The sequence below is a fragment of the Palaemon carinicauda genome, chromosome 6 (assembly GCF_036898095.1).
Source record: "Palaemon carinicauda isolate YSFRI2023 chromosome 6, ASM3689809v2, whole genome shotgun sequence".
NCBI classification, from domain to species: domain Eukaryota; kingdom Metazoa; phylum Arthropoda; class Malacostraca; order Decapoda; family Palaemonidae; genus Palaemon; species Palaemon carinicauda.
In genome coordinates this window covers 24,246,374-24,258,496 of record NC_090730.1, presented here as the reverse complement: position 1 = coordinate 24,258,496, position 12,123 = coordinate 24,246,374, and the positions used below count along the sequence as shown (strand labels likewise).

General features: G+C 42.3%; 1 protein-coding gene across 1 annotated transcript in view; it reads left to right on the top strand.

The window, feature by feature from the left end:
• The window catches only part of Rrp4 (exosome complex component Rrp4), a 72,330-nt gene that overhangs the window by 21,803 nt on the left and 38,404 nt on the right, over positions 1 to 12,123 (top strand). Inside the window, exon 3 of the mRNA XM_068375149.1 lies at positions 10,774 to 10,901. Coding sequence (XP_068231250.1) covers positions 10,774 to 10,901 — 128 coding nt within the window. The remainder of the gene's footprint in view (positions 1 to 10,773; positions 10,902 to 12,123) is intronic.

Below are 12,123 nucleotides of genomic sequence, written 5' to 3'. Positions count from 1 at the left end.
TTCTACGTCTACCTCACGTAAGAAGGTACATCCAAACCTCCACGCTCTTCGTCTGACTGCCTTCAGACTTTCGAAAGACTCTCAAGAGCTAGGGGCTTTTCGAAGGAGGCAGCCAGAGCGATTGCCAGAGCAAGGAGGACATCCACTCTCAGAGTCTATCAGTCTAAAGGGGAAGTCTTCCGAAGCTGGTACAAGGCCAATGCAGTTTCCTCATCCAGTACCACTGTAACCCAGATTGCTGACTTCCTGTTACATCTAAGGAACGTAAGATCCCATTCAGCTCCTACGATTAAGGGTTACAGAAGTATGCTGGCAGGGGTTTTCCGCCACAGAGGCTTGGATCTTTCCACCAACAAAGATCTACAGGACCTCCTTAGGTCTTTTAAGACCTCAAAGGAACGTCGGTTGTCCACTCCAGGCTGGAATCTAGACGTGGTCCTAAGGTTCCTTATGTCATCAAGATTTGAACCTCTCCAATGAGCCTCTTTTAAGGACCTCACATTAAAAACTCTTTTCCTCGTGTGCTTGACAACAGCTAGAAAAGAGTAAGTGAGATCCACGCCTTCAGCAGGAACATAGTTTTCACATCTGAAACGGCTACATGTTCCTTGCAGCTCGGTTTTTTGCTAAAACGAGCTTCCTTCACGTCCTTGGCCTAAGTCGTTCGAGATCCCAAGCCTATCCAACTTGGTGGGGGACGAACTGGAGAGAGTACTTTGCCCAGTTAGAGCTCTTAGGTACTATCTAAAAAGGTCATAACCTTTACGAGGACAATCAGAAGCCTTATGGTGGGCTATCAAGAAGCCTTCTCTTCCAAGGTCTAAGAACTCAGTTTCTTACCTATTCAGGCTCCTGATTAGGGAAGCACATTCTCATCTGAAGGAAGAAGACCTTGCTTTGCTGAAGGTAAGGACACATGAAGTGAGAGCTGTGGCTACTTCAGTGGCCCTCAAACAGAACCGTTCTCTGCAGAGTGTTATGGATGCAACCTATTGGAGAAGCAAGTCAGTGTTCGCATCATTCTATCTCAAAGATGTCCAGTCTCTTTACGAGAACTGCTACACCCTGGGACCATTCGTAGCAACGAATGCAGTAGTAGGCGGGGGCTCAGCCACTACATTCCCATAATCCCATAACCTTTTTAACCTTTCTCTTGAATACTTTTTATGGGTTGTACGGTCGGCTAAGAAGCCTTCCACATCCTTGTTGATTTGGCGGGTGGTCAATTCTTTCTTGAGAAGCGCCGAGGTTAAAGGTTGTGATGAGGTCCTTTAGTATGGGTTGCAGCCCTTTATACTTCAGCACCTAAGAGTCGTTCAGCATCCTAAGAGGACCGCTACGCTCAGTAAGAAAGACGTACTTAATAAAGGCAGAGTAACGGTTCAAGTCGTCTTCCTTACCAGGTACTTATTTATTTTATGTTATTTTTGAATAACTAATAAAATAAAATACGGGATACTTAGCTTCTGTGTTAACATGTATGCTGGTCTCCACCCACCACCCTGGGTGTGAATCAGCTACATGATTATCGGGTAAGATTAATATTGAAAAATGTTATTTTCATTAGTAAAATAAATTTTTGAATATACTTACCCGATAATCATGATTTAATTGACCCACCCTTCCTCCCCATAGAGAACCAGTGGACCGAGGAAAAAATTGAGGTGGTGTTGACAAGAAGTACTAGAGTACCTGACCACAGATGGCGCTGTGGTGTTCACCCCCACCTGTATAGCGATCGCTGGCGTATCCCGACCGTAGATTTCTGTCGGCAACAGAGTTGACAGCTACATGATTATCGGGTAAGTATATTCAAAAATTTATTTTACTAATGAAAATAACATTTTTTAATTTAGTATATATTTTTGATATACAGTATATCAAATGTACGCTGGCATCACAAAATTCTGTTTATGTGTGCTGGCATCACAAACTTCTGTTTTGTTGACGATGTCAGTTCCAGATTGTTTAGTGAGGAAACCGAGCGAGTTTTTTTAATAACCCTCCCCCACGCGCTCAACATATCTTGCTATTTTTTGCTTTCCCAGCTTTTAAAGAACATCCTAATCACTGTACAAGAAGAGGAAAGCTGCATGACTACATAATTTTCAATATTAAACTTAGCCGGTGATCATATAAGCTGCAACTCTGTTGCTCGACAGAAAAACCTACGGTCAAAATACGCCAGCGATCGCTATGCAGGTGGGGGTGTACATCAACAGCGCCATCTGTCGAGCAGGTACTTAGTACTCCAAGTAAACAAAGAACCAATTTTCTCTCTGTCGGGCTACCGGCAAGACCTACTAATACGCTGTTACTAACTGGATTTGTTTTCACAACTATTTGGTGAAGTACACTATTCTAGTTTTGAGCTTTCGCTATGCAGGTGTTTTATCTTCATCTCAAAACTTGAACTCGTTTTGGATAGATTTAATTATGGTAACAAAGAGAGTATGGACTCTCTTTCACTTTTAAATGGCCGACCCTTCCCTTAGACGGAAGTGTGTTTAGGTTTTTAGTAATTTTGCTTAACACGTTATAGATCTATATATTTTATATCTCTCCGCCTTTATTAGGCCTCTTCGATTAACTTTCCATTTATTATAAACATATAAATAAATTTTTATGTTTTGTTTATATGCGACCTTTCCTGATAGTAGGCGGTCCTAACTTGGAACCGAAGTTAATCAACGTTGAGCCCGTTATATCGTATTTAGCCTTTAAAGAATTTAAAACTTTTTAAATTTAATGTTTTATGAAAGAATTTCTTTGATAGTCTTCGTACTGTTTTCAAAGATGAACTAACGTTTAGTTTTTAGACTACGCAGTTGTTGACGTTCAGGACGTTCAACATGCGCTCTATCGTTACGATAGAGAGAGAGTGTATCACGGTTTCACTTTGCAGTAAGAGTAAATTGATTCTGACGTTTCGTTCATTCTTTCTTAGCTTAAATGTTTTAAATTCTAAATTAAAGGAACTTTTTATTTGGAAAACCTTTCAGTTTTTTCCTTTAGTCAAATAACATGTTTTTTTGACGATATATAATTGGGCTCTTCTCTTAGGTGCGAAATCAAGAGAGATAGAGACGGAGGGAGAGAGAGGAGAGAAAACGTTCCGTTCAAGCGGGTAACGTTGTTCTCGTGTTACTCTCCTCCCTAGTCGCTGTACGGGGAAGAAGGTAAAACGTTTCTAGGGTTTTATTCTTGTCCCCAGGCTATGTGCGGTGAGAGATTATAAACGTAGTTTATTTGAACTAGTGTTTAGTCTCTTTCCCAGCCACTGAATTTTTTATCTTTATATATGTTTTCTGTTTTTTGCTAGTATTAATGAGCTGCATTATACGACTGATTTCGCAATTACTACCTTTTAATGAAGAGTAGAATTGCGTGTTTCAGGTAGAAATCAGTAAAAGTTTCGATTTCAGTGAAATAAGTGCAAAACAGAAAATCGAAGTGATAAAGTGATATGCGCAAAGTGTTACAGTGTTGCGTCCGAGGGTTCGTCTGTTCGTGCCTGTCGTTCACCTAGTCCGGGACCTCTTGCAAGCTCCCAAGCCCAGGGGAGAAGTAATGTCGAACGACTTATGGGTTCGTCAGGCCTTGATTAACGAACAGACGTTTCCCTCCGTGGTTTCGGGCGTATCTACCCAAGATCGCCCCACCCACACAAAGACGAGAGAGCCCATTTATTTCTCGTCTGCGGAAGAGGCTTCTCATAAGAAACCATGGACCAAGGTCTCGCAGCTTATTAAGCGCAAGTCGGTCCCTTCCGCGCAAGTCGGTCCCTTCCGCGCAAGTCCAACGGCCCAGTTGTAGCCACTGGGTCAGTTTCGACTCGCTGCAGTCTTCCGACGACTGCTCACCTCCTAAGAGAGGCAAAGCGGTACCGCATCAGGCAGTCACACCGTCTGTTGCCGCACCTGCTCCTGTAGACCCTAAGTGGTCTTTGCTGCAGACCATGCAGTCTCAGTTAACGTCATTGATGCGGGACTTTCGTGCGGAGAAGGTTGACACTGCACCAACCTCTAGCCTACAACCAACACGGTTGTGCGTCCTGTGGACGCTGAGGTGACCTTCTGCCGCACTCCGGCTGAGAGAGTCCCGCCACCCATGCGTTCCAGTGTACCCTGCCAGCCGCATGTTGACGTTCAGTAACGCACGGAACCTTCCGTTGACGTTCGCGAGGTACAACAACAGTCTAAGTTGTTTTGTTTTGACGCAGTGCGTCAACCTCCGCATTCTAGAGTTGTTTTGACTGCTCAGTATAGACAGTCAAAGCAGTCTCGAGTGAACTCTGTATGTCCTCACGTTCCTGTTGTGGTTGACAGTTCAGTTGTTGACAGTTCACAGACTGTCAAGCAGTTACATGACGTTGCCTTCTGGTCTGCTTCTAATGCACCAGTGCTGTATGTCCTCACGCACCTGTTGTGGTTGACAGTTCAGTTGTTGACAGTTCACAGACTGTCAAGCAGTTACATGACGTTGCCTTCTGGTCTGCTACTAATGCACCAGTGAGAGACTCACTGAGATAACCTAGCTTTTATCGGACAAGGTTCCTGTAGATGAGAAAGTGCTGTTCTCCCTCCTACTGATATTCCCTTGAGGACTCTGTCATTTGGAGAGGAGCCTTAAGCTGCTTAGCCTCCTATGGACTTTAATTAAATCATGATGATTTTTTAAGGATCTTCGTCCGGATCTTGTAACTGCTGCTCCTCGTTCGCCTAAACGTCAGAACTTACACTAGGCCTAGCTACTTCGAAGCCGTTGTTTTTAAGCTAGTGCTCTCTCGCTCTCCTAGAGAGCGTTACGTTGGCTAGGCGACTGGTTTTTGCACCAGGAGGAGTTTTAGGGATACAGCCTTTGATTTCCCTTCTTTTAAACTGGCTTATAGAGCGAGAGTCTGATAGGACACGAGAGAAGTTCTCGGCTTGGGAGTTCATGCCTCTGCCCAGATAGACTTTTCAATTCTGGTAGACTCGCCCTGGCGCCTAGCCAGGAGACGCTCCAAGTTGTTTACAGGTCAACTTCTCAACTTTTGTCGAGCCTTTGAAGTTTTGCTGTACTATTATGTCACACATAACAAGGCTTTCAGGGATGGTAAATGGTTCCGCCTCAGTCGCTAACCCCGTCTGTTGCCACACCTGCTCCCGTAGACCCTAAATGGGCTTTGCTGCAAGACATGCAGTCCAAGCTTGCGTCCTTGATAGAGGACTTAAATGCGGAGAAGAACCTTCTGGCCAACAACCTTCCAACCGGTTGGTTGTACGCCCTGTTGACGCTGAGGTAACCTACTCGCGTCTGCCAGTTGAGGTGGTTCCTCCTTCTGGCCAACAACCTTCCAACCGGTCGGTTGTGCGCCCTTTTGACGCTGAGGTCACCTACTCGCGTCTGCCAGTTGAGGTGGTTCCTCCACCGATGCGACCCAGTGTGGGTTGCCAGTCGCACGTTGACGTTAAGCGACGCTCGGAGGTGGTTGTTGACGTTCAGGACGTTCAACAACCAGCAGAGGTGACTTGTTGTGACGCAGTGCGTCAACCTCAGCAACCCGGTAGGGTGTTGACTGCACAACCCAGACAGTCTAGACAGTTTCGGGTTGACGCTGTACTTCCTCGCGCACCCATGGTTGTTGACAGTTCACAGACTGTGCAGCAGTGCCATGATATTGCGTCCGGCTCCGTCACGCATCCACCAGTGCGACCGGATTCAGCGAGTCAGACGTTGCCCACTCCGTTGCCGTTTCCTCATCAGTTTCGGATGAGGAACCCTCTGATGAGGACGTTGCTGAACAAGACGATCAGCCCCCAGCCCTGCTATCCATCCAGAAGATGCTGAAGAAGGAACGCTGCCCAGTCAGGCTGTGGATGAGTCTGGTAGGGACACTGTCATCCGTGGATCAATTTGTGTCACTAGGAAGACTACACCTCCGTCCTCTTCTATACCATCTAGCTTTTCACTGGAAAAAGGACAAGACGCTAGAAGCGGTCTCGATCCCGGTTTCCGGAAAGATAAAGTCTTATCTGACTTGGTGAAAGGACTATATCAACCTTAGAGAGGGTCTTCCCCTGACTGTTCAGACTCCCAACCACGTTCTCTTCTCGGACGCATCGGACGTAGGCTGGGGTGCGACATTAGACGGTAGGGAATGCTCGGGATTATGGAACTCGAGTCAAAGGACAATGCATTTCAACTGCAAGGAGCTACTGGCAGTACGTCTGACCTGGAAAAGCTTCAGGTCTCTCCTTCAAGGCAAAGTGGTGGAGGTGAACTCGGACAACACCACGGCTTTGGCGTACATCTCCAAGCAAGGAGGGACCTACTCCCTGACATTGTACGAGATCGCAAGGGACCTCCTCATCTGGTCAAAAGGTCTAGACATATCACTAGTAACGAGGTTCATCCAAGGCAACTTGAATGTCATGGCAGATTGTCTCAGTCGGAAGGGACAAATAATTCCAACAGAATGGACCCTCCACAAGGATGTATGCAAGAGACTTTGGGCCACCTGGGGCCAGCCAACCATAGATCTCTTCGCAACCTCGATGACCAAGAGGCTCCCAATATTTTGCTCACCAATCCCGGACCCAACAGCAGTTCATATAGATGCCTTTCTACTAGATTGGTCACATCTAGATCTATATGCATTCCCTCCGTTCAAGATTGTCAACAAGGTACTGCAGAAGTTCGCCTCTCACGAAGGGACAAGGTTGACGCTAGTTGCTTCCCTCTGGCCCGCGAGAGAATGGCTCACCGAGGTACTTCGATGGCTAGTAGACGTTCCCAGAACTCTTCCCCTAAGGGTGGACCTTCTACGTCAGCCACGCGTAAAGAAGGTACACCAAGGCCTCCACGTTCTTCGTCTGACTGCCTTCAGACTATCGAAAGACTCTCGAGAGCTAGAGGCTTTTCGAAGGAGGCAGCCAGAGCGATTGCTAGAGCAAGGAGAACATCCACCCTTAGAGTCTACCAATCGAAGTGGGAAATCTTCCGAAACTGGTGCAAGTCAGTATCCGTATCCTCGACCAGTACCTCTGTAACTCAAATAGCTGACTTTCTCTTATATCTGAGGAAAGAACGATCTCTTTCAGCTCCCACTATCAAGGGTTACAGAAGCATGTTGGCATCAGTCTTCCGTCACAGAGGCTTAGATCTTTCCAACAATAAAGATCTACAGGACCTCCTTAAGTCTTTTGAGACCACGAAGGAGCGTCGTTTGGTTACACCTGGTTGGAATTTAGACGTGGTACTAAGATTCCTTATGTCAGACAGGTTCGAACCGCTACAATCAGCCTCCCTGAAAGATCTCACCTTAAAGACTCTTTTCCTGATATGCTTAGCCACAGCTAAAAGAGTCAGTGAGATTCATGCCTTCAGCAAGAGCATCGGATTCTCATCCGAAACGGCTACATGTTCTACAACTTGGTTTTCTAGCCAAACACGAGCTGCCTTCTCGGCCTTGACCAATATCGTTCGATATTCCAAACTTATCGTATGGTTGGAAATGAACTAGAAAGAGTCTTATGTCCTGTAAGAGCTCTTAAGTTCTATTTAAAAACCTTTACGGGGCCCGTCTGAAGCTTTATGGTGTTCAATTAAGAATCCATCTTTGCCTATGTCAAAGAATGCTTTATCCTATTTTATCAGACTGTTAATACGAGAAGCTCATTCCCATCTGAATGAGGAAGACCAAGCTTTGCTGAAGGTAAGGACACACGAAGTTAGAGCTGTCGCAACTTCCGTGGCCTTTAAACAAAATAGATCTCTGCAAAGTATAATCGACGCAACCTATTGGAAAAGCAAATCAGTGTTCGCGTCTTTTTATCTTAAGAATGTCTAGTCTCTTTACGAGAACTGCTACACTCTGGGACCATTCGTAGCAACGAGTGCAGTAGTGGGTGAGGGCTCAACCACTACAATTCCCTAATTCCATAACCTTTTTAATCTTTCTCTTGAAATGTTTTATTATTGTTTTTGGGTTGTCCGGAAAGCTAAGAAGCCTTTCGCATCCTACTTGATTTGGCGGGTGGTCAAAGTCATTTCTTGAGAAGCGCCTAGATTAGAGGATTTGATGAGGTCCTGTTGTATGGGTTGCAACCCTTGATACTTCAGATCCTAGGGGTCGCTCAGCATCCTAAGAGGATCGCGAGGCTCCGTAAGGAAGACGTACTTAAAAAGGCAGAGTAATTGTTCAAGTCGACTTCCTTACCAGGTACTTATTTATTTTATGTTTGTTATTTTGAATAACTGCTAAAATGAAATACAAAATACTTAGCTCATAATAATGTAAACATGTAATGCTGGTCTCTACCCACCCCCCTGGGTGTGAATCAGCTTATATGATCACCGGCTAAGTTTAATATTGAAAAATGTTATTTTTATTAATAAAATAAATTTTTGAATATACTTACCCGGTGATCATATATTAAAGGACCCTCCCTTCCTCCCCAATAGAGACCCAGTGGACCGAGGAGAAAATTGGTTCTTTGTTTACTTGGAGTACTAAGTACCTGCTCGACAGATGGCGCTGTTGATGTACACCCCCACCTGCATAGCGATCGCTGGCGTATTTTGACCGTAGGTTTTTCTGTCGAGCAACAGAGTTGCAGCTTATATGATCACCGGGTAAGTATATTCAAAAATTTATTTTATTAATAAAAATAACATTTTGGGAGTAAATGGAGAGCATGGTCTTGTAAACAAATACCATCTTATGAATATGAATGTCATATTTGTTCCTATACAAAATACTAACCTTCATCAATTATGTAGGAGATTATGTGTTCGCACTGGAACAGTTATGAAGCCTGTACTCTTGATCAGATTGTTTAACTGCTTCTTATTCATTTGTCAGATATTGTTTTCTTAAGTATTCCTTGTGTTTGATTGTTTTGTTATATCCAATTAATCATGGACACTGAAAATGTGTATACATTATACAAATCTATTGGTAAGGGTAAGCTGTAGGAAATGTTTATGCCAACCCTACTGGTAGATCCCTACATGCACTGTCTATTGTGCAGAGGTCAGGCCTGTTATCTGATATCCCTTTTTTAGAATCTAGTTTATGGTCTCAGCAATGGCACAAGTATCATAAGAAAAGAAGACCAGAAAGTATTCTCTTGTATCTTAGTGTGGTAATATTACTAATATTACTCAGGCCCTTCTGCTGCTGCTGTGATTTCTCTTCAGGCTTCATAGTCCTATGGAAATATACATAAAGGGAAGATTGGTTGTGACCTTTACTTGAAGCAACTCTTCCAAAGGGACAGTAGAAATTTCTTTGTGCATGGGGAAGGGGTGTTGTGATAGAGGTCTATCCTTTGGCTCTGCGAAATTGGTCGGTTATCTTTTCATGGAATTCCCCCCTCCCCCCTATTTTTTTACCTCGCATAAGTGAATTTCCTTAAATAATTTTTAGATGTTGTAGGCACTAATTGGTCAACTGTGGTTTGTGAATCTATGGATGAGGAGGCTTGACTGCACCATGAATGTTATTCATGGATTTGGTTTTTATTATTGTTGCTGTCGGAAATCAACCTAAGGCTGTTTCTTGATCAGTTTGCCTCACATTTACCTTGTCCTTGCAACTCCCTCTACATAGTTGAAGGGATTTTAAATAAACATGCTGCCTCTTTTGAATTACCTAGCAATATGACGTTAATATTGTAGTACTGATGTTCTTATTAGCTTTTAGTTTTTCCTACATGGATACAATCCTTAGTCCTTTAATAGAAGTATGATTTCAACAAAGCTGGAAACTCAGCTGTTAAAATTATAGTCAGCCCACGTTATCTTGGGGTTTTGTCTTCGCGGATTCCATCATTCTTAATACAGAGAACCATATAACCTAGTAAATAAAGAATCCCTTATTTGCTGTTTCAAGATAGGTACTCTCGTAGCCTCACAATTCCAAAACCAACTGTCCTCCTTTGCACCCATCATGTTTCGTGCTGTTTCCCTCTCCACACAGAATAACATCCCATTTATCACTGACTCGGCCTTGGTCACATATCATCTCTCCACGCATGTGCATCTCCTGCTTCTCTCCTTTTTGTGCAGAATTGTGATATAAAAACCTGTACATATCCAGTGTGTTTATAGGGATTTTAGTGTAATATGGGGTACTTACCTTATGCACCAAGCAGTCAACAGCTGAAGAGTTGTATCATGCTTCAGACTTTCTGCGTAGAACTTCGTATGTAAACAGTTTGTGGTTTTGTTCTGATATTTTTCTTTTCATTTTTATTGTGTTAGTTTACTGTACAGTATTTATTGTATATTAGTGTTATTGTTATATTAACTATTGTACTATATACAAAATACCGTGCTTTACAATATTTCAGTATTTGCTGTCTGTCACCTTACCCCCGATAAATGCTGAAGTCTGACTTTCTTCAGTCTTCCAACATAATTTTTGTAATAAAGTTCTCTATTTCAATACTTAGCTGAAATTCATAGGATCTTCCCCTGCTTCCCCTCTTATTGCAGTTCTTAGTTGCTGCTAAGGTTTTCACTTGACTAAGGAGGTACTGTAATGAAGGATTATGGCGGCAATGTCAACTAGATCTAGATATGGTATACAGAGTATGGCATTACAGGAAGCTAGAATTTTATATTTTAGTTATATTGTCAAGAAGTTGTGTCTTCAAAGGTATTAGCACAACGAATATTAAGTAAATATTGTATTGAGATCACTTTTTTATGAAAATTATGATAATCTTGAAACACTTGTTAGTCTTAGATCACAGTGTGCTGATAAATTTCACAAATTTTCAGGTGCAATTGGGGACACAATAATTGGGAGAATTACTCAAGTACAGAACAAGAGGTGGAAAGTTGATGTTAATTCAAGACTTGATGCTGAACTGAGATTGACAAATATTCAGCTACCTGGAGGAGAACAGGTATAATCCTTTCATGTTATTAAAATTGCAATATTTTGTTCAGAGTATTGAGAGAAATGTATTTAAAGATAAGGTAAGACTGTCCTTATTTAGTTGAATCTTTTTTGGTCACATTGCTAATATCTACAAAGCAAGAGCTTCTCAACCTTGAAATAGAAATAAAAAGTTTTCTCTCAATCTGCTATTGCCTCCCTTTGGGAACATTTTGTGATATCAGATCATACCCGTGCTCTGTAGTCCAGGGCAGCACCTTACCTCGCGCTATCATACTATTTGTGTTGACCTAATTTTAAGGCTTCTATTAACCTTGTTTATTGTACTGTCATATTTTATTTTTGCTGAATACTGTACAGTATTGCCATATCTGGTGTCTTTAATGATGATTTTGTGACATGATTATTCAGGTAAATTTCACACTGACAGCTTGTGTTTTGTATCCTATTCAGCATAATGTTTGAGTTTTGACTTATGATTTCTCCTCTTCTGATAAATTGAGGACAGAATTATTTTTTGAAGTACCGTATTTTCTACAGGATAAAGTAGGTCTGTTCTTTCTTCTATCACCATGGCTGACTTGGGTTTCATTTCCTGCTGGGGAGACTTACTTTCTCGCTACGGAAGAAGAGTTAGTGCATGCATAGAAATTAGAGAACAGAGTTCTGATTTGCATATTAAGATACTTTAATTGTCATGAAATTGTATATTATCCTTTTACTTAAAAGGGAAATTTAAAAAGTCCTATTAGTCTTGTCTTATAAATGTTTTTGTTTAAAGCAAGGTAAATACTGTTATCTACTCCTGGATTCCTCACTCCGTGTAGGAATTTATAGTTCCTATAATAAAGAAGAGGAATGCTATGCCATCATTTATTCAAATGGGGTATTCTTTAGCATTAACTATTTTTCCTGTTATCTCATACTAGAATATTTTTGAGGGACTATTTATCAGATATAGCAATAGAGGATTTTCAACCATTTCTTTTATGAGGCCTACTTAAGGGGTATCCTCCTGTCCCAGCATGTAGTTAATGCCTTGAGCATTTGTACCTAAGTAAACAGCATTCCATATCAATTTGTGCCTGTATCCATTCTGCTGTTTCTCCCCCGTCTCTACTAACTCAAACAGATTTTACAGCATAGAGATTGACCTGTAAATGACACAGATTATGTTTAGTGTTATAGCAATACTGTATTGAATTATATTTTCGTCTTTTAAGATGAAT